Here is a 27386-nt window from a genome sequence, read left to right on the forward strand (position 1 = left end):
CTTTTCTCCTTTTTCTTTTCTACTTTATTTTTATTTTTTTATATTTGTACTCATTTTCTATATTCTGATATTGAACTGGAATTTAGCAATGACATTTGAAGTTTCTATAAAACACTTGCTAAACACTTTTGGAAATTCCCCTAAGGTAGCCCGCAGGGAATTAAGATTAAGGGTATTTTTGCCCTAAAGCTATCCCAAAGATGGGGTGACTTTAATACAGTACTTCTTAGAAAAGAAAAATGGTGGATTTACAAATTGAGATCATTGGTTTTACTTGGTCTCAATACTGGACTGAATCTCCAGGTCTTGTTGGAAGAATAAGGCTGAACATGATCTTTCTTAGATCTTTTATTATTAGATTTCCTCTCCTTTTTTTATTCTTTTTCTTTTCTACTTTATTTTTTGATATTTGTACTAATTTTTTCTATTCTGATATTGAATTGGTATTTAGCAATGACATTTGAAGTATCTATACCTTGGAATAGTTGTAGGGTCAAAGTAAGATCAATTGATACCCAATGCCTGGGTTATAACTGCCCGACTAGTCACTATCTATTTGGTCAGGTATAAAAATGCAATGTCTTCTTTAAGTAATTAAGCCGCTCGCATGTTGTCCTGATGAAGCTACACTTTTACGTAAGCGAAACGCATTGAGGTCATGAGGCGTCAGTGATGTCACACCCTCACGTCCCTTGGTCTTTCCGTGATGGCAACGGCCAGCTTTTATGTGGAAAAACAATTGCCACACCATGGCCTGGACATTCTTTAGCAATACATATATGCCGAACACGGATATTACTGCAAATTATCATGGCTGCGAAGCAGTAATACTGTTCCTGTTTGTTGCCTAGAACAGCACTGTGACTACTGAGAAATCTGATTATCAGACTGCACAAACTTAGACTGCTTACTTAGCAGTCAGTTGGACAATTGTGTTCACTTTTGGGACATTTATATATGTCTAGTGTGCCTATAAATATACTATATCCTCTGTGGACCTGACTCCCTCATTGGATGGACAGAGAGGTGGAGTCCTTGTCCCCTACATGCTTACATACTGGCGATGTATATTCTGCTGCGTTGTGGATAATCATTACTGTTACTGGCAATGTGCTGTTCTAACGCTCTTCGAACTGCCTAATTACCATCAGTTGATACCAATTGTGCGAACATATTGTCCAGGTCAATATGTCATCATATCTAGCCGAATTACATAGATTTAGGACCATATATCCTGCTGTGTGTTCAATCTATTTACAGATGATATACATGACTACTTTGACTTCCACCTATGGGATAACTAACGGCTACCTGTGAAATTGACACTTGGCTTTACTGCTACATTTATCCACAGGGATATAGAAATTATTCATTAACATCCATTACATCCATTTCATGTGTATGGGACCAGGGGCTTATATGCATGTAGACTTTGTGGTGCTATAACTTCACAATTGATAGCCAATATACCCCAACTTTTGGCACAGCATCATACGGGGAATACATGCATATAGGATAATTGACATCCAGACGTTTGTATTACGAGCACAGTGTGTTATTTCCACTTTTCTTGCATTGCAAAATGGTTTTTGCAAAGAATTAATAAAATGTCTTTTATTATTGTAACGACTGATACAGGCATTGTTTGCTGTCCAATTTACCACTTGTCTCATGGGATGGGCTATATCCACTCACGCGACTATTTTGGTTTTTGGCTATTTTTGGTTTAGACAGGGACATTTATCAAGTGATTAGGCAATCAATGTTCTCCATATTCTCCTCTTAGTTTTTCAGTTTTTCAGTGTGATTTCTCCTCATAGCCAAGATTCTCCCTACCCCTTATTCGTTTAGATCAACTTTCTCAATCTTTTTACCCTAGAGGAACCCTTGAAATAATTTTCAGATCTCAGGGTACCGCTCATTAAACCAATTCATCAGTGGTCAGTGGGAAAAATGTTCCTTACATTGATGGTCATTTGGAATGATTCTAATTAAATTGGCAGTAATTGGGAACAATGCCCCCATTACAGTGATGGTCAGAATGCCATTCTTACAGACAGTCCAAAAGATCATTAGTGTCATAGCACTTGCTCTGCCAAGTGGTATTGATCCTGAAATTATGTAGACACCATCAAATGGGAAGTGTATGTATTCATACAAGGTGATCATTTTTCTCTTTTCACATCTTCTCAAGGAAGAATATATACAGTTCAGTTGATTTTTCCTCATAACGGAGATCTTTCCTGCCCCTTATTAGTGTAGACCATCCTTTCTCCTTTTGTTTTACCTTGGAGGAACCCTTGAAATCATTTTTAGGTCTCAGGGTACCCCTGATTAAACCAATTCATTGGTGGTCAATGGGAAAAATACCCCTTACATTGGTGGTGTCAGGGCTCTGTCCACAGCAGAGGTACTAGAAGACCTGGCACTTCTGCCAGTACCTTGCATGGCCGAAGAAGTGCACATTGGTGAAAATCTATGCGCATTGGCGCACGGACGTGATCCGGCACACGCATGCGCATTGGCGCACGGACGTGAGGCGGCACACGCATGTGCATTGGCGCATAGTTGCGAACGTATTGGCTCAGTTTGGCAGAACTGAAAAACCAGAAAGCCTTTACAAGGAGGCCCATTACTCCCTAAAATTGCTAGTTGATCTCTGGCCCCCAGTACCTTTGTCCATGTTCCCTTGCTATTGTGATTTCCTGTTACCGATTTGGCTTGCTCTTGGACCTGTCTTCTCTGCCTGACTCCTGACCTGACCCTGGCTTGGCTAATGGATATCCTCTGTTTCCCTGAAGGCTTGCATACCTCTCATGGGCACCACCTGTCTGCAGACTCCATTTCAGTGCATCAGCTGTGCTCCTGGGTGTACCTCTGACAAGCACTCCTACAGGTGATCTGTGCTACTTTGGGCCCAACTCCTGCTGTCCCATATCCAGGGGACTCTGGAACTTAGCCGCAAGGGAAGCCCTCTCTCCATTGGCCTCTAACACCAGATACGTGATAGGTGGTCATTTGGAAGCATGCCCCTATTACAGTGGGGTCATGGTGCTGGGTCTGCCAGGTGGCATTAACCCTGGAACAATGTAGGCACCATCAAATGGGAAGTTAATCAGCCACAGCTCAAGGAACCTCTAGCAATTTCTAGAGGAACCCTTAGGTTATATGGATCACTGGTTGAGAATGGCTGGTTTAGATGCAACTAGTGCTAACTTTGTAACAAGGCACACATATTCGGCAGAAGTTTCACATATGTGGCTGTCCATACATCATAGCTCAATTGTTTACTCATAACCTTGGCCTGGGTCAAGGATTCATACATAAAACTAAGGTCAATGCTTGCTAAAACCAGAGCAATTGTTACATGTCATTAGTTATTTTACACGTCCGACTTCCCTGGACCACATTTTTAACACCTGTGACACAGTCCTTTTCATTGCAGACATGTTGAGTTTGCTAGTGACTGACTGGTAAACTGGTCATTCTGTAGCACTACATCGTGTCTTTCCAGTTGCAGCCAAAGCTGATTATGTGGGATTAGCACTCATTTAAACTAAATTCAATAGCACAGCATGAACATTATCTTTAAAATAATCTCAAGACTTTGCAGTTTATTGCTGTAGTGGATCTATGATTTTCCTGCTAAGAGCTTATTACTGGTAAACTTTGCAGTCAAATTTCAGCAGCTTATGTGTATTTAATGTGCATGCAAAAATCTTTAAAAAAAATAAGATGGCTGATGGCTGAAAAGGTGTAGTGTAGTACGGATTATACAAATTATTGGGTGGGAAAAAAAATGAATGTACACAACTAACAGAGAGCCTACAGTTGCATAGTCTCTACCAAACAAATATATTTTCATAATAAATTTCCATATACCATAGGATTTTGGTGATAACAGAAATGTGCATGAGCTAATAAATCTTCTGTGTTAGGCTATGTTCACTAACTGTCAACCCACCTGTTGCTCCAGCATCAAAAAGAAAAAGGAAGACACAGAAGCTTAATAAGCATTGTAAGGCAGAGAGTTCTAAATAACACAGCAACCTCCAACAACCGCCCTGACTTCATTTTCCTGAAGTCATGCCAGTGCAAGATGGATTCTGATTGGCCTCTATAGCAACTGTAATTTGCTCCTAGGGCTGTGCTTCTTAAACTGTTTTTCTGAATAAGTTTGCAAGTATTCCGTGAGATTTGCTAGAGGTGTTTATGTTAGGATAAATTTAGTGTGCACATGAAGGCTGGGCATATTGGGCTTGCAATGCACTCTTTCTTAACCGAGGCTTGGCTACCCTTCATTGTAGCCAGGCACTTTGACATTTATGTACTAAAACTAGAAAGTGCAAAATCTGGCACATCTGTGCATGGTAGCCAATCAGCTTCTAATGTCAACAACACTGTGGTAGTTCATTGAGAACTACAAGCCGACAGCTGCAAAGGCTGTCGGTACATGTAGTTCATTGATTCACAAGGAACATGAAACAAAGACCTGGCCAAGTGGGCGGAGCCCTGCATGGCCAAGCACACTTTGAATTGTGGCAGCAAGTATAGGGAGAAGATCCCCAACTCACTGCCACAAGCGGGGGGGGGGGATCGGAGGGAGAAGGATCTGCTACACCTTAAATATGGATGTAACATATTCAGAAAGGTGAACTTATCCTTTAGTCCTCATGCACACTGGACATTTGATAACGCTGGTAACGTTAGCTGTGTAAAGTCATGTTAAAAACGTGAGTTTTTCAGCTTTTTTAGCGTTTTTGCATTGGCATTTTGCTGCATTTTCCTGTGTTTTTCTGTGTTTGCATTTTTTTTACCAAAAAAAATTGGGGGGGGCGCGGGGAGTAAAAAAAAATAGGCCAAAAACGCCAGTTTGCAGCATTTTACCACGTCTTTCACCGTTATAGCATTTTTACAGCTAAAACACTCATCTAGAAATCCACTAGTCCTGGGCTTTTTTTCTAGCCAAAAAGCGTCCCAGCCAAAAAACATTGATTACAGTCTATGTGTGCATGGACACATAGGATAACATGCTGGGGGGTTTACTGGCTATAGAAAGAAATGTCGAAAGCCAAAAACAGCAGCTGTAAAAACATCAAGTGTGCATGAGGACTTAACCTTTGACAATAAAACCTGGCAGCTGATTGGTTTCTATGCAGATCTGCACCAGATTTTGCACTCTCCAGTTTTAGTAAATCAACCCCATTGCATACATGAAATTGTAATTGACTTTTTAAGCAGTAATTATTTCCTCCAGGATACAATTGCATGCAATAGGGTCCTGTCAAAGCTATAGATGAAACTGCAATTATAATCTTTCCTTTCCTCTAGTTTGAGCTGCCAGTACAGGCACAACTGCTGCCATCCTTATTTGAAATTTCAGTTGGTGTGCAGCTGATGATAGCAATTCCGCATAATGTTGGCTTCCCGATAATTACAAAGAGTGTTTTAAAGCACTGCAGTTGTTAAGTACAGTTTGAACCAAACTAAAACTTTTACATTTAAATTCTTTTCTTTTTCCTTTTTGTAAGAGGCACAATGGTTTAAATCATGCACAGTTATTCCCAACACTTTACACCAGAATGACCTATCCACCTGCATTTGAATGATGTGAATAAATGATTGATTCATTAGCAGTTTAATTCTGCTCCTGCAGCTACAGTGTATGAACAGAATGGCTTCCATGAGGTATTCATTTCTTACCGTTGCATTGACCTGAAGTTGATAAGCCTGAGTGGTCTCATAATCCAATCCCTTCATCACAGTCACAATGCCCCGGGTCTTGTCAATGGCAAAAAAACTAGAAGAAGGCTGGATGGAGTACAGCACGCTTCCCCCTGTTCCCTGATCAGGGTCTGTTGCATTCACAATGTAAATTGGAGTTCCCACCGGTGTATTCTGGAACAGCAAAAAAACATAGCATAAGATTAACAGATGGAAATTTACTAACCCACTCACATGGCGAAGATAAATAAACTGACCCTGTTACTTTGTAATGTAAGCTGAAATGTTTTATTGCTCAGTTGGCAGCAAATCACCTAATTTTGTTTACCCTCCACACCGCAAATAGGCACAGTTGCCAGGGATACTGTTTTGCCGCTGTGTTGTGGAGAATACATTATTAGAAAAATGAATATACCTATTTACCTTCGAAAACAACTATAATTAGAGTCAGTCCCAGTTTCACATAGGTGTTAGTTTGGGAATAATTACATCTTTACGTTTGCAAATGCAGATTGTTTTTTTTTTCCCAAGTAAAACAATTTATAGGCAGCAATGGTGGGAATCTACTAAAGCACCACAGTCTGAACAAACTTTATTATAAAACACTTTTCAAGCATAATTCCAATCCCTACCAATAATAAATCAACCTGAGTAAAACCTGTTCTGCAGCTTACAGTTGCACATATCTTCATAACAAATATCAGCTCTGACAATCTCCAGTCCTTTAGTACGTAATAAGTACCATTATAGGAAGTATAATAAGTAAATGTATCGGTGTACTACTAAATGCTAATACAATAAGTGATAAATAAACCCCAGACACCAAATTATACTTTCTCCCTCCAAAAGTCAAAAACACATAGTCCAACTCTTAATCAGCGTCTCTGTGTCAAAGAAACCCAATAGTTTAGATGTCTCCTATTAGAAAATTCTTCTTTCACACGTGATAAACTCCTCTTCCTCCACTTAATACCCAAGTGAAAAGTCCACATGCACAAAGAGGGGGGGCTCCTCTCACTCCACAGAGTATCCAATTCACAATGTCATCATAACATGTGACAAAGTATACTCAAAATAATGTAGTAGGCAATGATAAGGATATCGCTCTTTAACCACTAGCCTACAGGGCACTTATACCCCCTTCCTGCCCAGGCCAATTTCCAGCTCTCAGCGCTGTCACATTTTGAATGACAATTGCGCGGTCATGTAACACTGTACCCATATTAAATTTTTATAATTTTTTTGTGACAGATAGAGCTTTATTTTGGTGGTATTTAATCACCTCGGGGTTTTTTTTTTTTCTTAAACAAACCAAAAACCACTGAAAATTTTGAAAAAAAAAATGTTTTTTCTTAGTTTTTGTTATAAAATTTTGTAAATAAGTGATTTTTCTCCTTCACTGATGTGCGCTAATGAGGCTGCACTGATGGGCACTGATAGGCTGCACTGATGGACACTGATAGGTGGCACTGATGGGCACTGATGAGGAGGCACTGGTAGGTGGCACTGATGGGCATTGACAGGCATCACTGATGAGCACTGAAAGGTGGCACTGATATATGGCACTGATAGGCAGCACTGATAGGCGGCACTGACTGGCACTAATAGGTGGTACTGACTGCCACTGATAGACGGCACTGACTGGCACTATTAGACAGCACTGACAGGCACTGATAGGCGGCACTGATATGCACTTATAGGCAGCACTGACCGGCACTGATAGGTGGCACTGATTGGCAGCACTCATAGGTGGCACTGATTGGCATTGATAGGCGGCACTGACTAGCACTGATGGGTGACACTGAAAGGCAGCTCAGATGGGCACTGATATGTGGCATTGATGTGCACTGGTAGGCACTGATATGTGGCACTGATGTGGCACTGATGGGCACTGGCACGAGGCACTGATGAGCACTGACCTAAGGCACTGATGGACACTGACAGGTGGCACTGCTGGGGCTACACTGATCATCAGGGCACACTGATCATCAGTGCCCTGATGATCAGTGTACATGTCCCCTCCGCGGAAAGCCGATTACCGGCTTTCCTCTCCTCTCAAGCTGTCAGCGTGACAGCTCGAGAGGACAGAAATGCCGATAACCGGCATTTCCCTGTTTACATGTGATCAGCTGTGATTGGACACAGCTGATCACATGACCGAGCCGACATCTTGGGCTCTTTCCGTGATCGGTGATCCGCTGTGTTCGCGCTCCCTGAGCCACGTATGCACAGTGAGAATGGGAGGACATCATATGACGTTCTCCCAGAACGAGAGAACCACCTTGCGCCCGTCATATTACTATGTGGCGGGCGGGAGGCAGTTAATAATTAAATATGTTTACAAATAAGCACGGTGTCTCAGCATAAATTCCTAATGGCAAAACAGTATGAAAACCTTTTCCAAAATGGCCGCTCTGTAATGTCCGGTTTACGCCCAACGTCATGTTCTGACGCTTTTCGTCACTTCCGTCTTCATCTGAGGCTGTGCACATCAGAATCACAGCCACTTAAATACTCCTGTGTTTTATCTGCATTGGCAGAATGCGCCATTTTGGAGAAAAAAAGGGATATAGCCTGGAATGTTTGCTATTATTATACTACATAGTAACTGACGATGTCAATGTCCTTTGTACTATTCTTACCAACCCCACAATAAGTATAAACAATTATAGGCAGCAATGGTGGGAATCTACTAAAGCACCACAGTCCAAACAAATTTTATTATAACACACTTTTCAAGCACAATTCAAATCCCTACCAATAATAAATCAACCTGAGTAAAACCTGTTCTGCAGCTTACAGTTGCACATATCTTCATAACAAATATCAGCTCTGACATCCTGCAGTCCTTCAGTACGTAATAAGTACCATGATAGAAAGTATGACACTTTGCAGAATCCTCCAGTGGCTCCCAAGTAATCAGTACCATGGCAGGAGATATGAAACTCTGCAGCCTGTGCGCATTCAGAGTCTGTAATGCATGCTGGGAATTTTCTTAAGCACCAGGAAAACAAGAATGGAGTAAGCATGGTTTATGATGGTAAATGGGCTGTCAGTCTCATGAATCTCATAAAACGCTATATTTTTCAAAATCAAATGCAAAATCTTCAGGCACTTTACTTTGAGATATAGTTCTGATAAATAAAACAAACTTTGTTTATCCAGTTCTAAGACCTTCAATCCAGCCAATGAGAAGCATAAAAAATACTCAGTTACATTTCTGAAGGTCACTTTTTCGCATACTGTCCACTAGCTTGGTTGTCTGACATAATAGAAGCAGATTACACTGTAAGAAATGTAAGATGCTTGCACAGTTAAAGCTCGGTTCACACTACTGGGACCTGAAAGTTGCATGACTTATGGTATGACTTTGCTAGGCAACTTCCTGTCAATTTGCTGGCAACTTGAGTACGACTTTGATGCACGACTTTCATGCCATGTGATTTTGCCTGGGTAATCTTCCTGTAATGTCAGATCCAAATCCCATTAATATAGATGAAGGTCCAGCTTGAAGGCGACTTCCATTAAAGTCTATGGGCACAATTTGGATAGATGTCGCTTTGAAGTAGTGCAGGAACCTTTTCTAAAGTTGGAGCGACTTCAGTAGTGCTAATTAAGACAGCTGTCATTGACTAACATGTCATTGATTTCACATGTCATTTGACTGGGGATTTCACAAGACAGATCCCAAGTCTCAGCAGTGTGAACCGATCCTAAATGCTATGGTTCCAAAATGGTAACCAAGACAAGCAGCACAGAAATAAAGCAAGACTTTGCATGTACCAATGTGACCCAGTACATTTATCTGTATTTTAAATCACACAACTTCCATGCCCAAAAGGCCTCCAGTGTTGTGGGTGACCAATATCCAGTCAGTCATCAGCAGCCAAGGTCTATATTGACATTGCATGGTCAAATCTCTACTCGTTTATAGGCACCCTTAAAGTGAATCCACATGATTGCAGTTATTGCACTTTACATAGTTGATAAAGTCATTTGGTAGAACTCATATGTAAAGTTCCACTCACCAACTGTACAAAAACCAGCACATAAAACGTGCCTGTTATTTTTCATTATAGTTACCAGTTAAAGTAATTGGGTTACTAGATTAAACAGGGCTCTATATAGTATCTCTGTAAACAGTGCCGCACAATGCAATGTGCTATAACTAAAATGTTCATATCAAGTGTATAAAAACCAACAATGCTGTATACCATATACAGTGCATACAGTAGCATTTGTGCAAATTCAGCAATACCCAAACAAATAAAGATGGAAATAAATCCTAAAGTTCTCCAAGCATAATTATATGAAGCAGTTTTTGTACGGTGCTAATAATCACCCATGTGTGTGCCTCCTGCACCGACACACACACACACACACATATATATATATATATATATATATATATACACATACACACACACACACACATGCATACATATACTCTCACCTCCTGTATATGACCTGTATATTTAGGTCAGATAGTGCTTTTCGCTTTAATCAGGGTAGGTATAGCCTTCTGCACTCTCCAGCCTCCAATCTCCAATGTAGTTCAAGTCAAATCCATCCTCCTAGTGTATCAAATGTATCCACCAATATTTATTAAAAAATATGCACTGCACTCGCATAAAAATGCCCATCTGGAGCACTATAGTAAAACGGTCTCTGCTCCCTTAAGATCCTGAGTTTCCTGGTCATTCACAAGATGGTGCACAATAACAATGAATTTCAACAAATCAGAAATTAATTATAGTGAAAACAACAAATTCATTTGCATCCATTAATTTGTGATTTCAGAGGGTTTTGTAAATTCAATAATTAGTGTCAAACTCTGTATTGTTATGATTGGCCCAAGCCGCAAAACATCAAAGTCACAAGCAAGTTGCATTGAAGACGCAAGCAAGTCCCTGAAAAAATGTAGCGATATAACAAATGAATCCGAATCTTCCAAAATAACTTCTGAAAGTTTGGATCAATTCAGAACAATGAATATATGAAACAAATCTGAATATACAAAACAAATTCTGAAAACAAATCATTCTAACATAATGAATATGGTGAAAAGAAATGATTGACTTAATGAATGAATACAAAACAAAACCAATTCTTTTCATTGGGCACATCTCTACTTACTGCTAGAAACACACTAAAAAGCTGAACATCTCAAGAATCACAAATTCACTGACTGAGCAAAGAAAAAAAACACCAAGGGGACTGCCTAATCCTGTGCAAATACCAGCTTTTAGAAATTCTTTTTTAAATAGAAATTTCTGCAGCAGTGGTTTTTAGTAGCAAGATGACACAATTAAGTGGAACTTCAACCTAAAACAGAAGTTCCGCTATAACACCTTCTTCCCCTCTCCTCTCTCACTTTGGAGGATTTTTCTTTGGGGGGGGGTACCTAGTTTTAGCAGGGCAAAATAAGAAACCACCCTTCTCACCCACAACCTTTTTGGGACACGTCACAGGTCCCAGGTGGCTGTGGGACCATTCACAAAGTGCTGCTCGACTTGCACATGTGCAGTGGAAAGGTGGCTGTGAAGCTGCAAAGAATCACAGCTGGCTTCCTTTAGTAAACATGTTGGTGCCGGGGACCTGAAGACAGGCAAAGAACAGGCTCTGGGGAGGATGGATCTGGATCCTTGGATAGGTAAGTGTTCTTTTATTTAAAGACAGCAGCTACAGTGTTTGTAGCTGCTGACTTTAAATTTGTTTTGTGAAGACTGAAATTGCTCTTTAACTGCTTTCCCACCGCCCCATAGTAGAACTACTGCTACAGGGTGGCAGGGCTTTGCAAAATCACATATATATATATATATATACACGTGATTTGCATTTCCAGGTAGGGGGCACAAGCGTGCAATGCCATTGGTGGCTAGGGATGTCAATCACTGGGTCCCGGGTAAAGATTCCTCACCGGCACCCGACACTCGCCATGTAGAACTGACAGGGGAGAGACCTGTGTGTAAACAACACAGGTATCTCTCCTGCCAGCAAGAACATGCTGCTGTGTATTTCTCTGCACAGCATAGAAATACACAGCAGCATGTCTCCCTAGTAAAACACACACATCACATCATGTAAAACAGCACACAGCACACTGTTAACCTTTTGATCACCCCAGATGTTAACCCCTTCTTGCCCAGTGTCATTAATACAGTGTCAGTGCTTTTTATTAGAACTGATCACTTTATTAGTGTAATTGGGATGTCAGTGGCAGTTAGTCAGTTCCCACCCAGTGTCAGACTGCCTGCCGCAGTTCTGCTATAAGTCACTGATCGCTGCCATTACTAGTATGAAAAAAATATTAAAATAATGATTCTATATACCGCCATTTGTAGACGCTATAAATTTCACGTAAACCAATTAATTTACATGTAATGGGATTTTTTTTAGCAAAGACATGTAACAGAATACATTTTGGTCTAAGTTGCTGAAGAAATTAGATTTTTTAAATTTTTTTACTGGATGTTTTATAGCAAAAAGTCAAATATATTGTTTTATTTTTCAATATCGTAGGTCTTTTTTTGTTTATAGCGCAAAAACTAAAAATGCACAGGTGATCAAATACCACAGAAAGAAAGCTCTATTTGTGGGGAAAAAAGGACATAAATTTCATTTATGTACAGCGTTGCATGACCATGCAATTGTCAGTTAAAGTAATGCAGCGCCATATCGCCTGGTCTGGAAGAGGGGTAAATCCTCTGGAGGGCAAGTGGTTAAAGGTATGGCACCTTATGGTGTTTTTTTTCTCAACATCGGTATTACTTTAAATTTTATATCATCCATATAGGCTCACTTTAAATAGAACATTTTCCAAAAGGAGGCTGTAAAGGAGCCTGATGTTTCAGAACCATGGACAGCAGCAGCACACTGCTAAGTAACTGAATAAAACCTTTAAATCACAAATCATCAAACCTTTCATGAGGCCTCATCACCAATAATGCAATGCGTGTTTTGTGTATTTTCCCCCAGAAATGTTTATTGATCACTTACCAAACTGAGTAGATACCATTCCCTGTGCTATTAAAAGAAATTTCACATTATACACACTACTACCTAAGGCTCAAGGACAGGCTTGAGCACCTATACTTTAATTTATTCACTTTATCTGTACTATCCTCTCACATTTATAATCAATCAAATAGTACACATTTAAAACAAAGTCAATTGTGTTAAGGTAGAAGCAGAAACATAAGAATTATCATGGGACCGAATGTCAAGGAGATGAAGAATATCATATTACATCAATAAAGATACACTCATGTTCCTTCTTAGTTTAAAGATTTATATCTCTAGGTTACCAGGCAATGTCCAAGCACTGTACAACAACTGGCTCATTCTCAATCTTTTGTGGCTCTTTGACATTTTCACTTTGTGCAGTCAAGCAGTTACAAACTAATACAACGTGTACCTAATTGGGAAAAGAGTAGATACTCATTGAAAAAGTCAAACTTCATGAATCATGAATTAAAAGTATGTTGTATAAAAGGTTGTATAATGATCTGTTCATATATAACAAATGTGAATGTGACATTAGGGATTAGATCATATTAGGGCCAGAGTACAAAGGCTTTTGGGATCAGTTTAGGTCAGCTTGTGCTTTGTTTTTATTCCTTCTTACAAACCAGTGGGAATATACACTAAATACACGATGTATACATTGTTAATACATAGCACGTTAATTAAAAACACATGGTAAACTCATAGTAAATACAGTTCAAATGCTTCTCAGACACCAATGTACACTAGCACTATAAATTCCATCTTTAAGATAATATCTCTCTTTTCATGTTGACTAGAAGGTGAATGTGACAGTCCAGGAATTTTTTAAAAATGAAATGCACCATCAGATTGTTTGTTACACATAACAACTCCTACTTTATATATAATATACTGTCCTGAAGAGCCAGGATTGGGGGGGGGGAGCAGCTGCCCCTTGGCACAGTGATTCAGTGTGGGAATTGGCACCATGGGAAAACATTGGTCCTCAATGCTTTCCTAGATACATACAGTAAAACAGTCCTTGAGCTTGATTTTGTTCTTTTTATTAGGGGTTAACAACTTCGATAGGGGTATGCCCAAGGAACTTTAAAAAGCGAGGACGACTTCTTAGCAAAATGTGGATAAAAAATCAGCAGCAGTCTCTTTAAGGAGCACTGAGTCCCCTTTGGTGTACTTCCTCAGACCACAGATGAAACTCTTCTCATTCACCCGGCTGTCCTGAGGGTATCCCTGGGCAAGGGGTTCCAGAATCCACTGTGAAGCAGTCCCAGATGAGGACTAGTTGGGTATTGCACCTGACTGTCCTCTCCCTTCTGTGGCCCAAGGGGTGTAGAAGGTACTCACACTTTCCTGTCCTGTAGCTTAGTGGGTTGCAGCTACTTTCAGGCCTTATGCAGAGATGGCTCCTTCCCTGTTGACAGGCTGTCCTCCCTAGGAGACTGTAGGGCAATGGAGATCCTTCTGTCTGCTCCAGCCTGTAGGTAGGCATCACCCCCCCTGGGTCCCCCTCCCAGGCTCCACACTCCAGCACCTTCCTTAGTCCATATTTCACCCAAACACCAGCATTACTCCTCCTGCACAGGTTCTGTCACATTTAAGGGTTACTCTTAGCCACCAGGTCTGGCCTGGGGATTGGCCAAATTCCCATAAACATGCAAGTCTAGGCCTCCTCACCCTTCTCTGTCACTCTTCTAGAACGTTCCTCCAGTTTTTAGAAGGGTGGGAAGGCTCCAGAAGCCCTGACCTGTAAAGCCTCTCAGTCTGCCTTAGGTAACCTCACTGCTTCACTCTCAGGTTGACTCATCCCAGGCTTTTAACAAACATCTGACTAACAAAAAGAGCCCCATCTACCTATAGGGTGCTACATCAGTCTAACCAATTCCTTCTCTGTTTAGTGACTTCTCCACCTGTGCCCTTTCCCTCGGTCCCCTTCTCTCTAGTATCACTGCAAAATTTCTCAACTGTAATGAGTAGTGCTCTCTTCACTGCCTTTGATGCCAACACTAACGCTTTCAAGCTTGATATCACTGTTATAGCTTTGGGGGCAACTATTCTTCTATTGTTAATAAAGGCATCATTTACACAGAAACTTAGTGGTTCCTATGTGCTGAGGTCTAAGGATGCCTGAGGAGTTGCACATGCTGCATATAGCCACCAACACAAGTGAATGACTGTAAGCAGCTGTGCTCAGGTAAACGCTGATGACTTTTAAATTGGAGATTACCCATGTATGTGCACACAGTGCTTCTCCCCAAACATGAAAGTTGCATGTTTTTGGTAGAAATGCCTTACATGTGTGTGCAGAAAAATGTCAATGCAAAGGTAATCAGTGTTTATCTGAATATAGCCACTTTCAGCAATTCACTTGTATTGGTGTCCTGTGCATCAGAAAGCAACAGCAAGCTTGCGCCTAAGCACACACTATGTCTACTGCATGAGGTCTAACACTGCCAAATGTTTTCCCTGTTATCTTCATTCTCATCTACGCAGATTTGCTTGCCCAGGAGCTCTCTTTTTGAACCCATTAAACATCTTGACACACTGTCTGAGTTTTTCAGGAAAGCCATTGTATTGTAAAAACAATGGTGGGGAGGTGGGCTTCTAGTTCTGGAGCACCTTTTATAAATGACACTTCAAAAATCACTCTTGGGCAGCCAGAGTGCCCATTAATGCCTGTGAACCAAACCGTCAAGGAAGTAATCCAAGTGGCTGTGTACCTTGTGATCATTGCAATGACCAATCATAGCAATCACAAATGTAAACAGTAAAGCTGGTACACTCTGCAACAATTACATATGTTTTGGTGTGCTGTATGTACACCACCCCGTGCTCTGCTGGGGGATGCAGTTTGGCATCTTTGCCCACTGAATGACCTTGTCCCTGCATTGTTGTCTTGCTATAGGTAAAAAAAAGTGCCTTTAAATAAATAAAACCGCCATGCCATATTTATAATGTTGCATGCAACTTATTTTGATTATTACAGAAAAGGAAAGAACATTTTGAATAGAAGAAAAGTAGCCTGCCAATACAATATAACACCCAATTTAAAGACCTTAGATGGGATTGGAATTATTGAAACAGGTGTGGTTTACTAACTTTGTTTAAGTGGATGCAAAGTAAGGAAAAGTAAGGTGCATCTTAAAGAGACTGTAATTTTAAGAAAATGTAAAGCTGCTGACAGGTTTGAAGTGTAGGCACCCACAGGTACAGTTGTTTTCATTACCCTATGCTTCTCCAATATCAGGCATTTGTGATCAATCAAAGCTCTGATAATTCGGAGTCGGAGCTTGCAGCGTTGCACTCCTATCCCACTAAAAGCTTTAGCAGTCTATGTCAGTGCTGAAACTTTGCCTGCTCAGAAAGCCTGGCATCTGACTGAAGCAGAAGACACTTAGATCTGCTGCAGATACTATATGTGCCCTCACATTCTATATGTCTTAGCTTTTCACTTATTAAAGTGATGGAGTCTCTTTAAAGAACATTAGTCAGGTTTAAAATTGCCACCCTAATATCCTATTTTCAGAGCACTAATTTAACTATCTTGGGTGGATGGTATTTTTAATGTCCTCACGCACCCCCCTTTAATGGACTGCCTTCTGCAAGGTCTGGGTAGCTGAATGTTGGTTCATTCATAACTAAACAAATTGGTTATGATAATAAAATGAAAATCTGGTTCTGTTTCATGTACTCATTATGATAAGGCCCTTGTCGCACTACTGTTCCTGTTAGTGGTGGCAATTGTTCAGAGACAAGACTGCTAAGAGAACAAAGCAAACACTCACCCATTGATATGGCAGAAGAGCCATGAGGGTGATGGTGTTTGTGCTGTACAGATGAGTTGACAGGGCAGTGGTAGCCCACATGGAAGAAAAATATTTTTGAAATATATTTAAAAAATATTCTTCCCAAATATATTGACATATATTTGAAATGCTACAATTTTGGCCATATTCAATATATTTCAATATATATATATATATACATACACACACACTGTATTTTGAACTGCGTTTTTATTACACAATAGATGAAAAATATTTTTAAAAATACATTTCAAATATACGGTATGTCTTTAAAAATACAAATCTACATTTTTGGAATGCATTTACAAATATATGTAAAAATATATGTTAAAATGACTTTTGTATATGTTAAAAAAATTCTGAAGAATATATTTTTTTAATATATTGAATATGGCCAAAATTGTAGCATTTAAAATATATGTCTATATATTTGGGAAGAATATTTTTAAAATATATTTCAAATATATTTTTCTTCTATATGGGAGAGGGAGTAAAAGGAGGTTAATGAGGTTTTCAGCAGGACAGACAGGAAAGGGTCATGGGAGTAATGGCGAGAGGAAGGCTCAAGCAGTTGGTCTGTAGCAGTGGAGGTAAAGACTTTGAAGTCAATACTATTAGTTGAAAGGCAGCAGTAGGTGTAAAGGGGAAGAAGGAGATGTAAGATAAGTGGCTGAGGAAAGAGTCAAAGGTTAGTAGTACAGCATGAGAGCCATGGTCATCCCATGGTGAAGCTATGGCTTCATGAGTGAAGTGAAAATAACTAATGGATTTGGAGGTGGGTGAGGCAACAGGATGATGGTGGTAGAAGATTTTAAGACTAAGGCTGTAGCAAGGATCCAGCCAGGACTATGAATACATTTAATGTTGGTATGTAAGATGGGCAAAAATCAGGCAGTACCAACATGTTTGCTTTAACTGCCCCTTTCACATACTCACATTTCCTAACTCAATGCTAATAGCTACAAAATGTCTTGCACTACTGGAACATGTGATTTGTTATGTGTGACAACAATACGCCAAGCAGCTCTACCACAGAGGAAGTCAATAAACCTGATTATTGTGCATTTATTTTTAAAGTGTAACTTGAAAAAATATTTTTTTTCACACCAGGGATCTGAACAAAGTGGCAGTGGAGTGAAAGGAAGGTAAGTATAGCTCTGCTGGAGGTGGTAAAGATTAGTTGAATCAGCTGACCTGCATGAGAAAAACATTGTCTCACTTTATCTTAGCCTTCCTCAGGGCATAGGGAAACCTGTGAGAGTAGAAATATGAAAGCTATTATTTCAACTCAATTTTAAAATGTACTCACTCCAGGGCTGCCATTTTGATCCTTACTTCACTAAAAGAATCACTGATCTGAGGAAGCTTGCAGCCAGTAAAGCCTTAAAGTATATCTATTTTTTTAAATTATTATTATTATTTTTGTAAAGAGTAGAAAATTACCTATGCCTGATTTTGTTATTTATTTTTGTATGCCATCAATGTCCCATTGCAGATAATTGTCTTTACTTCCTGTCCTGTAGATACAAGAGCAACTGAGAGGAAATCTCTCCAGAGCGAGGTAAATTTTTTTATGGCACCAGAATAGGTGTCCTCATTGAAGGAGTTTTCCTTATTCCGGCTCTGGAATCTAATTTTTTTTTGTCATGCTCACTTTAGTCACACTTTTAATTCCATTCTATCCAAAGAAAAAAAAACAAGTAGCTTTAAAAATTCTTTTAACATTTTGGCTTCCCCGCACACTTATTCAAGGTCAGAGATAGGGAATCAAATAGCAGTCTTTATATTTTTATCTTCATAGGCTGAATTTAAGGTTTGTAGCAGAGAGTTTTGGTAGCAGTAGGTTTTTAGAAAAAAAAAAAACATTCTGGTGAATAAAGTAGCGGATGAAAAAACTTCTTAATGTGCGTCCAACTGAATGATGAACAAAGCTGACCATAGATGAAACAATCTGATTGTACAGTCTCCTCTAGATTGTCCAGAATGATGTAATATGAGGACAGGCGTATTTTACCATCCAAATTACATCCAAACCACTTGTACTCCATTTTATAATTATGTCTAATGATGATAATGTAAGCCAAAAATGCTTCCAAATCCTTTGGAAAATAGAAAACCTCAAAAACAACATTAAAAAACATCAATACACATACTTCAAGAACATAGATTATCCTTTAAAAATTGGCTGGACTAAATTGGAAAGGAATATGCCAACTATAACTTTGCAAACTATGAACTGAAAATGTGCAGATTATAAGAAAACCCAACATATAAAAGTACTTACAACATACTACTAGCCATGCCATAAGTTTCAGGTCTAGAACTAAAGAAAAAAATGATTTGACATCTGCTGCGACCAAATCTATTTTTCAAATCAAGTCGACAGCTCCATTTGCAAATGTTTGAATGTTAATAGTCTAAAGAAAAGAACTAAAGGTAAAATAGCACACCAAATGTAAAGTTAAAATGAAGTATTACATACAAGTGCTCTGAAGTACCCAGCTTTGTATTCTATGTGATGTCAAGCAACAAAGCCCCTAATTATTGTAATTTATAAAATTATAAACTAGAGCCCTGAATATTTTCACTGGATTGGAAGAATAACAATATTACACTCCCACACAATTGCTCATATAGGTGAATTAAAGGATTAGTGTCTTTATTAGACAATGCTAGTGTTCTAAAGTTATTCTTTATAGACATTTTAGTATACAGTGATAAAAACAAGGGTAATAAAAAAGAGATTGAGAAAAAATAGCACAACCAAGGCTAATTCAGACAGTACAAATAAAAAAAAAGTGTACATACAATAGTATAACAGATCATATGCAGCAATAATATGTTAATGGAGGAGGGAGAACCTTGCCTATTAACACCAGGGGCACAAAATAACAAATAGAAGGTAAAGACATGCATAAACTAAAAATAAGCTGACAGCGTGTACTTTTCCGTAAAATAGAGGAGTTATCAGTGTTGGATCAGAGGATGAAGACAATATTATAGGCCAGATTATATGCTTGCTTGAAGACATGAGTTTTCAGCATGCATCTGAAGAGATGTAGAGATTCAAACTGCATATAAAATAAAAAAGGGGGCACCTATGTAGGATGTCTTAACGATGTGTAAAGTTATGACTAGGACAGGGGCGGACTGACAACTCATGGGGCACCCGGGCAATAGAGGATCATGGGGCCCCTGTGTCTTCGCCCACACCCAAAAAAGCCTATGAATAAAGCCAATGAAAGGTACTAGGGGCATCTCATGGGGCCCCTTACTGACCCCGGGCCCTCGGGCAGTGCCCGAGTGCTCAAATGGTCAGTCCGCCCCTGGACTAGGATGAAGGACAGGTATATGTAGAGTTTAGGTATATCAACTTCACCCAAACTGTTACTGTTTTTAAACTCCAGATCAAAAACCTCAAAACAAAACAGTTAAACAAAAAATTACTATTTTATTGTTTTAATAACGATTCTAGAGCCCATACAGGATGGAGTCACTGGTACAGCTACATACAAAATCTGTAGACTTCTCGTTGGAAGTGCAGCAGTGTGCAGCAAGACATAAGTGCATAGTTTGAACAGCAGTAGCTGGATACAGTAAGTTTAAGTTATTTCAAAATTCTTCACAGTATTTCTAGTTGCTTATCTTAAATTGTTTACTTTTTTTAAACCTTGAAATTGGGTCAGTGTTGCTACTGGTGATTGTTTATTTGAGTAATTGTTTTTGTGCTGCTGAGGTGTTGAGTACTGGGTGTTATCAGTTAGCACTTGTTGAGTACTGGTTGTTATCAATTAGCATATGTAAGAGAGGTAAACTCTTGTATTTAAAAGGGTTAGCAATTCTGTAGACTTTACTCTATAGAAGTTACTCTGTAGACTTTGCTCATTGGAAGTGCAGGAAGACAAAAGTGCAGTTGCACTCTGCAAGAGCAGTTGCTCCAAAGCTTAGTAAATGAGGTAGAGCTTCACTTTACGAAGAATATCCAATCATGTGCAAGGAAACCAAAAAAAAACAGCATTTTTGCTTCCACATGATTGGATGATGGATGTAAGCAGAGCTTCTGCTCATTTACTAAGTTCTGGAGCAACTGCACTTGCAGAGTGCACAGTCTATTTGCCTTTAGTAAATCAACCCCATTGTTCCTTAAAGTATATCCATAAGAAACATACTCTTGGAAAGAGGAGCAGTATCTTAAAATTTGCATCACGGTAACGGTTCCAACTTGAGAGCTCCTGAGTCACACTCATGGTGCCCTGTCAATGAACAATAGGCACAAAGGTCCAGAGGAGGATATAACATTTTTAAATCATGTTTTCCTCAGTGGTGGGAATAATCCCCTTGTTTGGTAAACTTGTAGCAGATAGATTGCTGTGAACACCTCCTTGGCACACCAGTGAAGGCCAACAATTTAGAATACAAGGACCAATGGAGCAGTATATAGAGAAACCCCAAAGTTCAACCATCCAAAATCACATGATTTAAACAGGTCACAATGGTAGAATGGGCTCAGAGAAAGGAATGTAATGTGCACCATATACTTATTGGTCCTGTCATGGAGATAGCCTGGGAGAGGCTGGGCATGCAATAGTTTATTGTCTGACCGGTTTTGCCAGGTTAAACTGGCTGCATCAGAGGCCCAAACTGTTACCATTTTAAATGATATACACATATTGTGGACATGTTAGGTTCCCTTGCTTTTTAACACAAATGCAGTAGCTAAGGAACTGTGTGGCTACAACTCAATACATAAAGTAAGTAAATGTGGTTATGAGATTCAGTTGTCGTTTCATCAAATGTACACTGGAGGAAATGCATCAGATAAAGTGAATGAAACAAAAACAAAGAAGGAGTTGAATTCCTTTGGTAGAAATTACTCTGCTATTAAAGCTAAACTAAGGCTCAAAAACGTTTGCTTAACAATATCCCTCAATAGCAGAAAGGATATAAATCCAAAAATTACTCAGTAAAAGTAGCAGTGACATCATCACTGTGTTGTACATAGCCTGTGCAGAAAGCAGAGCTGTAGGAGGGGCCCAGTAGGCTGCCCAACAGTCTGCCTGCAGAAAACTACAAATGGGGGTGGGACAAGACCAGTCACTTTGCACAAGGAGAGAGAGCAGCAATGACTGTCCTATATTAAAGCTCTTGCACATAGACAAAGTTTCACACTACATTACTACGCATATGTGGAAGAAATACAAAATTAATATCAAGATTCAATAAGGATACGCATGTCTCTTGTATTTAGACAGTATTTGCTTATTGGAGTTTAACTTTGAGAGAGCTCTGAAGTGTTTATACAGGCTTGTTAGAGAGAATAGAAAATCCACAACTGGTCAAATACTGTGGTACTAAAGGGTAGGAAGCATTCAATGTTAATTATTAAGGGGGAGGTGGGGTGCTACAGGAGTCAAAGATGAGGCTATAGTGGGCACAGAACTAGAAAAACTGAAGTTTATAAAAAAAAAAAGTTAGAATTTGGCAAGCATGATTGCGTGCCCAATGATTTATGTGGGATGACACTACTGAAGCAGCTTGCAACAAAGTCCCCAACATTTCAGCACCATGTTCAATCTATACTGAAAATATTTCAGTCTGTTCTGAAGGCGAAAGGAGATCTTCCTAGGTAATTTATACTGTATGTGCACCTATGCAAAAGCAATTGGTTGTGTCTTCAATTCAGTGTGTCATTTATGTACTGTAATAGGACAATAGATTTCTAATTTTATTTGCACAGAAACATATGTATATCCTATTAGTTTACAGGTATAACAAAAACATATGATTCTTATATTGCAATACATAATATACTTAATATGAATAGAATAATCAGATGGGACTTTTGGGGCACACAATTATTGATAAAATATATTTATATTTCATCCATATACTAAAAAGGAGGTACTTAATGAAAATACATCATAAATTACATCTAAAAAAAATGTTGCAACAATGTTATACAATAAAATAATATTTCACTTATATGATATAGCAGATTCAGGAAATAATGTGCAAAGAAATGGCCCGGTGCATTTCTTGGACAAAGTCTACTTCTTCAGGAGCCAATTTATACATCAATATTCTAGAACAGTAACAATAATAAGTACAATTAGTATAAGTTCATTACATTATCAACACTCCATTATCAAGAATGAAAAGGAAAGACCTAGGAGACACCCTAGAAGATGGGGGGTAGGAGGGGGGAAAAAGGGGAAGAACCAAAACCAGGGCACCCAGTGAAAGCTCACAGTACCAGAGCACCCCTCCACACACACAAAAACCCCCCACATCCTCTATTAGAATAGGATGATACTGTACTATTTGTCTCTTTGTTCTTTTTGGAGAATATATATTTATGATAGCCACTGTTCCTACTCCACTGGCAGGTTGATGGTTGTTTTCACAGGTAATGAGCTTTAAATTACCCTCCCAATTAATGTGAATATTTTTGAATATATATTATCATCATCTAGTCTAGGAAGCACTTGTAGCCTTTATCTATTTGTGATACACTAGTCCCGCAGGGGAGGATGTGAGGAGGTTTTGTGGGGGGGTGTGCTCTGGTACTGTGAGCTTTCACTGGGTGCCTTGGTTTTGGCTCTGCCCCTTTTTCCACCCTCCTACCCCCCCCCCTCTTCTTGGGTGTCTCTTAGGTCTCTCCTTTTCATCCTTGATAGTGCGGTGTTGATTATTATGTAATGAACTTATACTAATTGTACCAATTTTAATTATTGTTATTGTTCTAGAATATTGATGTATAAATTGGCTCCTGAAGAAAAGAACTTTGTCCAGGAAATGCGTCGGACCATTTCTTTGCACATTACTTCTTGAATCTGATACATCATATGAGCTAAATATTCTTTATTGTATAAAGTTGTTGCAACATTTTTTTCAGATGTAATTTATGATGTTCTTTGGTTAAGTACCCTCTTTTTAGTATATGGATGCAATAAAAAAAGTATTTTATGAATAATGGTGTGCCTCAATACTCCAATCTGATTACTCTTTTGATATTGAGATAGACTTGGGGATTAGGCATATCTTTTTTTGAACTTTAGATCTTGGTTGAACATAATATACCTAAATGCCTCTTTGTTCTTTATTCTTTGTACCATTGTTTATTTAGCGTGTAAAATAATGTCATGCTATACTGTATGTAACCCCCTCAAAAAAAAGTAATGAAAGGCTCAGAAAAACCAAGTGCTGTGTATAGGGGTGCTTTCTTCATTACACGGAAAGCTAAACTTGAATACCCAGAGGCAAGACTGTCATGGAGACAGGCTTCAATTTCTTGCACTTGGACAAAGAAGAAAAAACAAATCCCTTAAACGTGTCACCTAGAATAACCAGGTCTTTTAATTCTCAGCTATATAAAATATACAATATGTTACAAAAATGTTTTTAAAATGTGAATATTTTCACTTCCTGTGCCCTAGTCCAAGTAATATATGAATGGATTCTTACCATTACAACAGAATGTATTCGTGGGCCACAAGAGCAAAATACTTGGAATAAGTTCTTAACACTTGCACTTTCACAGTCAGTATTGATTGCAAAAACTCTGCAACCGCAGAGTGCTCTTGAACCCTTAAGCAGAGCTATTCACTGGATAAAGGCGCAAATGGAGACGTCAGACTCTGGGCCACTGCTGAGCTACACAAACAGCAACCCTAGCAGAGTTAATAAGACATTGATTCTCTGTGCTGCTGCGGACTCATCAGAGTGACTACATAAGCTCTGCTAGGAGAAGATGAAAGGTACGTTGCCTATTAAGCCTACTTGTTCTCAGAACCCTTTTATGGAATTCAGCACATTCAGTGCGTGCCATTTATATATAGCATTACCAATCCCCTGCAAGGTGGATATCCCTAGGGCAAGTTCACAAAATCCAAGTTTTAGAAAAATCATAATTAATGTTAGCATTGTATATTATGTAAAATGCAATATTTTTGTTTACCATATTATACAGGTTACATAAAAAATATACTTATTAAATGTAATAAGGAGATATATTGTGCACTTCAAGAGTAATTGCACACCAGATCACTCCTTGAAACTGGCAGCGCAAGCAGCAGTGACAATTTGCAAGGTTGTATACCAACTGGAGTACGCATAAATCTCAGGCAGGTATCACAGGTGTTTGTGATCAGCTGTAGCCAGAAAGTCTGTGCTAATCAATGACAGGCTGACAGACATCATGGATGTTTCAATGTGAACAGACATTCGAGGTGTTAAAGATCAGAAATGAATGATGGGTCCTGGACGCAGACAGTTTGGGGTTTATTTACTAAAGCTGGAGAGTCCAAAATCAGACTCCCTTCTGCATAGAAACCAATCAGCTTCTAACCTCAGCTTGTTCAATGAAGCTTTGGCAATGAAACCTGGAAGCTGATTGGTTTCTATGCAGAAGTGAGTCTGATTTTGGACTCTCCAGCTTTAGTAAATAAACCCCTTTGTGTCCAGGCATGCTCGCCTGTTCTTAGTTATATGTAACACCTTGCATGTCCATTTATGTACAGTCACCTCACCTGTCAATGATTTGTATAGGCTTCCTGGCCATGGCTGATCGCACACACCTGTGATTCCTGCTGATTTTTGGCAGAGTACAGACCTGATTGACTGTGTGAATGAAAGATCAAGACTGCCAGATGCCATGTGCAGAATACCTGGGAATGTTAAATGTAATCCAAATCCAAATTCCAGAAAGATGACTTGAAAATGCTGCTGAATGAAACTCCAGATATTCTGGAATATTTTTATTGATATATACGGATACATACAGCTCAGTGAATGGAAATGGCATGTCTTTAAAATGATCATTATGTAGAGAGAGCTATGTAGCTGTAAAAAGTACAGGAAGACTGCTTCCAGAACTATGCCTTGAACAGAAATGGGGAACATTGGGGGAATAAATAAGTGAACACAAATTCTTATCTGTGATTCAGTGATAAAATCATGGTAAAGCTGATCCAAAAAATGTTGTAAGCCTTCTGTTTATTAATTCCACAAGACTACATCTAGTAATGTATCAATGTTTTACAAGTAAGAGAAAAGTTTGCCAGTCTTCAGGCCTGTACCAAGTAGTCTATATATGGCAATGATTGAGTACTGTCCACAAATGCCTAAAACCAGTAGATGTAGTTTGTGTACCATTATCAGGCACAATCATATACAAAAGAATTTACATCACAGTAAAAGATGGGACTACTATCAAAACATTTTCGGCATGAATATCGAGCATTAAAGAATGTCTTGCTCACAATGCACCTGTAAAATCTATATGCAGTCATGTATCTGGCTTTTTGGACACATTCAGTAGGAAATCCACAGCTCTAGCTGAGCAATGCTATGTTGATTGGCACAGAATACAGTTCAAAAACCATGGTGGTCACCACAGAGAGCTTATTGCGAATTCTTTCTGCATAAACAACTTGGATATCCTTCAAAATTTTTAGCCTGTTTTTCCACAAAGACAGTTCTTGTATGCAGTCCATTATATAGGGTCAGCTGCAGTGCTGCAAGCAACGGCTCAGGCCTGCGTATAAGGCATTATAAAGGATTCAACCTGGAAAAGTAAGCAAGTGGAGCTTCAGAGCTGTCACTTGCAGTGTGATATATCGGTTATATATAGGTGGAAAAACATAATGTGTAAGGTTGAGAGGTTTCTGTAAATCATAAAGTGCTAACACACTGAGTGAAGAGAAAAAGATTCTTTATAACTCTAAAGCTTTGTCATCAATCTGTAACAACTTCCAAGTGACATGTTTATCCAATGGCCTACAAAGAGGCTCTGCAACAGCGGCCTTGTCTTTCAGGAAAGAATCGCTAAATTGAAGCTTATCTCCAGTTAAACATTTCCCTCCACATATTCTGTGTCTGTTAAAAAAAAATAGTCTTATACATTTTATGAATAGTGCAGTCCCCTGGCCGGTCAAGTAATGAACTCAGGTCCTCTGATGTTACAACGTCAATGGTGTGAGACCAGGTCGATGTGGTGACCTTCCCCCCATGGGATGTGCAAAAGTCTGGTCTCATAGGAAGTGGGTTAAATGATGCTGGCTGTCATTTAAACCAGAGTTGGGTTTTTGGTGCCTTGCAGTTTCTGCAAAGGACAGTGACCATTTTTTTTTTTTGGAGGAAGTCTGGATTCTTCTTGGGAACTTGTTTTCAATTTTTACCTCTTGGATGGATTCTGTCTACATCAAATGTATGCCCTACGAAAACACATTTATACCCTAGAAGATCCCTGTAGTACTTATTGGAACTCTCCAGTTAATGTTTCGATAGAGTCTGTTTGAATTAAAACATCTTCAAAATATGGGGCTATATCTGGAAAACCAGAAAAGTTTATTCACACAACCAAAAACTGCTTTATCCTGATTGTGTGATACTTCTGATAAGTTTAAGGATAAGTTCACCTTTTCCTACAAAATAATAAATACACATTTTTTGCAGGTAAATAATTTGCATTTCTTATTTTTGTCTGCAGGAGCCTGTAAACCATTGCACCAGTGATCAGCTGGTGCCATGCAGGTCCCCTGCAGATATGTCAATATATCTACTTGCTCCTATGGGATGTACAAGCAAGCAGATATACTGATATGAAGAATGAATGAGCTATCACGGCGATAGTTCATTGAGGACTACAAGCTGACAGCCGCTAAGGCTGTTGGAACTTGTAGTCTCTCATTCACAGATGACTGTGAATGAATGATGTGGCCGGGTGGGCAGAGCCTCACATGGCCACGTTTTTTTAAATTTGACAGCTAGAAAGGGGGGAGAAGATTCCCCACTAGCTTTCAAAGCAGGAGGGAGCGGGGGCTGGCCTTATCATAACATGTTACATTCTGA

The 27386-nt window shown here is 39.2% G+C and overlaps 1 protein-coding gene across 3 annotated transcripts in view; it reads right to left on the reverse strand.

Moving 5' to 3' along the window:
• Positions 1-27386, reverse strand: part of CDH23 (cadherin related 23) — a 1300862-nt gene that overhangs the window by 781638 nt on the left and 491838 nt on the right. For all 3 annotated transcript variants that reach the window (XM_089677099.1, XM_089677097.1, XM_089677098.1), the window contains exon 7: positions 5704-5898. In XM_089677099.1, coding sequence (XP_089533225.1) covers positions 5704-5898 — 195 coding nt within the window. The remainder of the gene's footprint in view (positions 1-5703; positions 5899-27386) is intronic.

This window comes from Staurois parvus, unplaced genomic scaffold (assembly GCF_062004578.1).
Source record: "Staurois parvus isolate SC_StPar_1 unplaced genomic scaffold, SC_StPar_1.0 ptg000177l, whole genome shotgun sequence".
Classification (NCBI taxonomy): Eukaryota; Metazoa; Chordata; class Amphibia; order Anura; family Ranidae; genus Staurois; species Staurois parvus.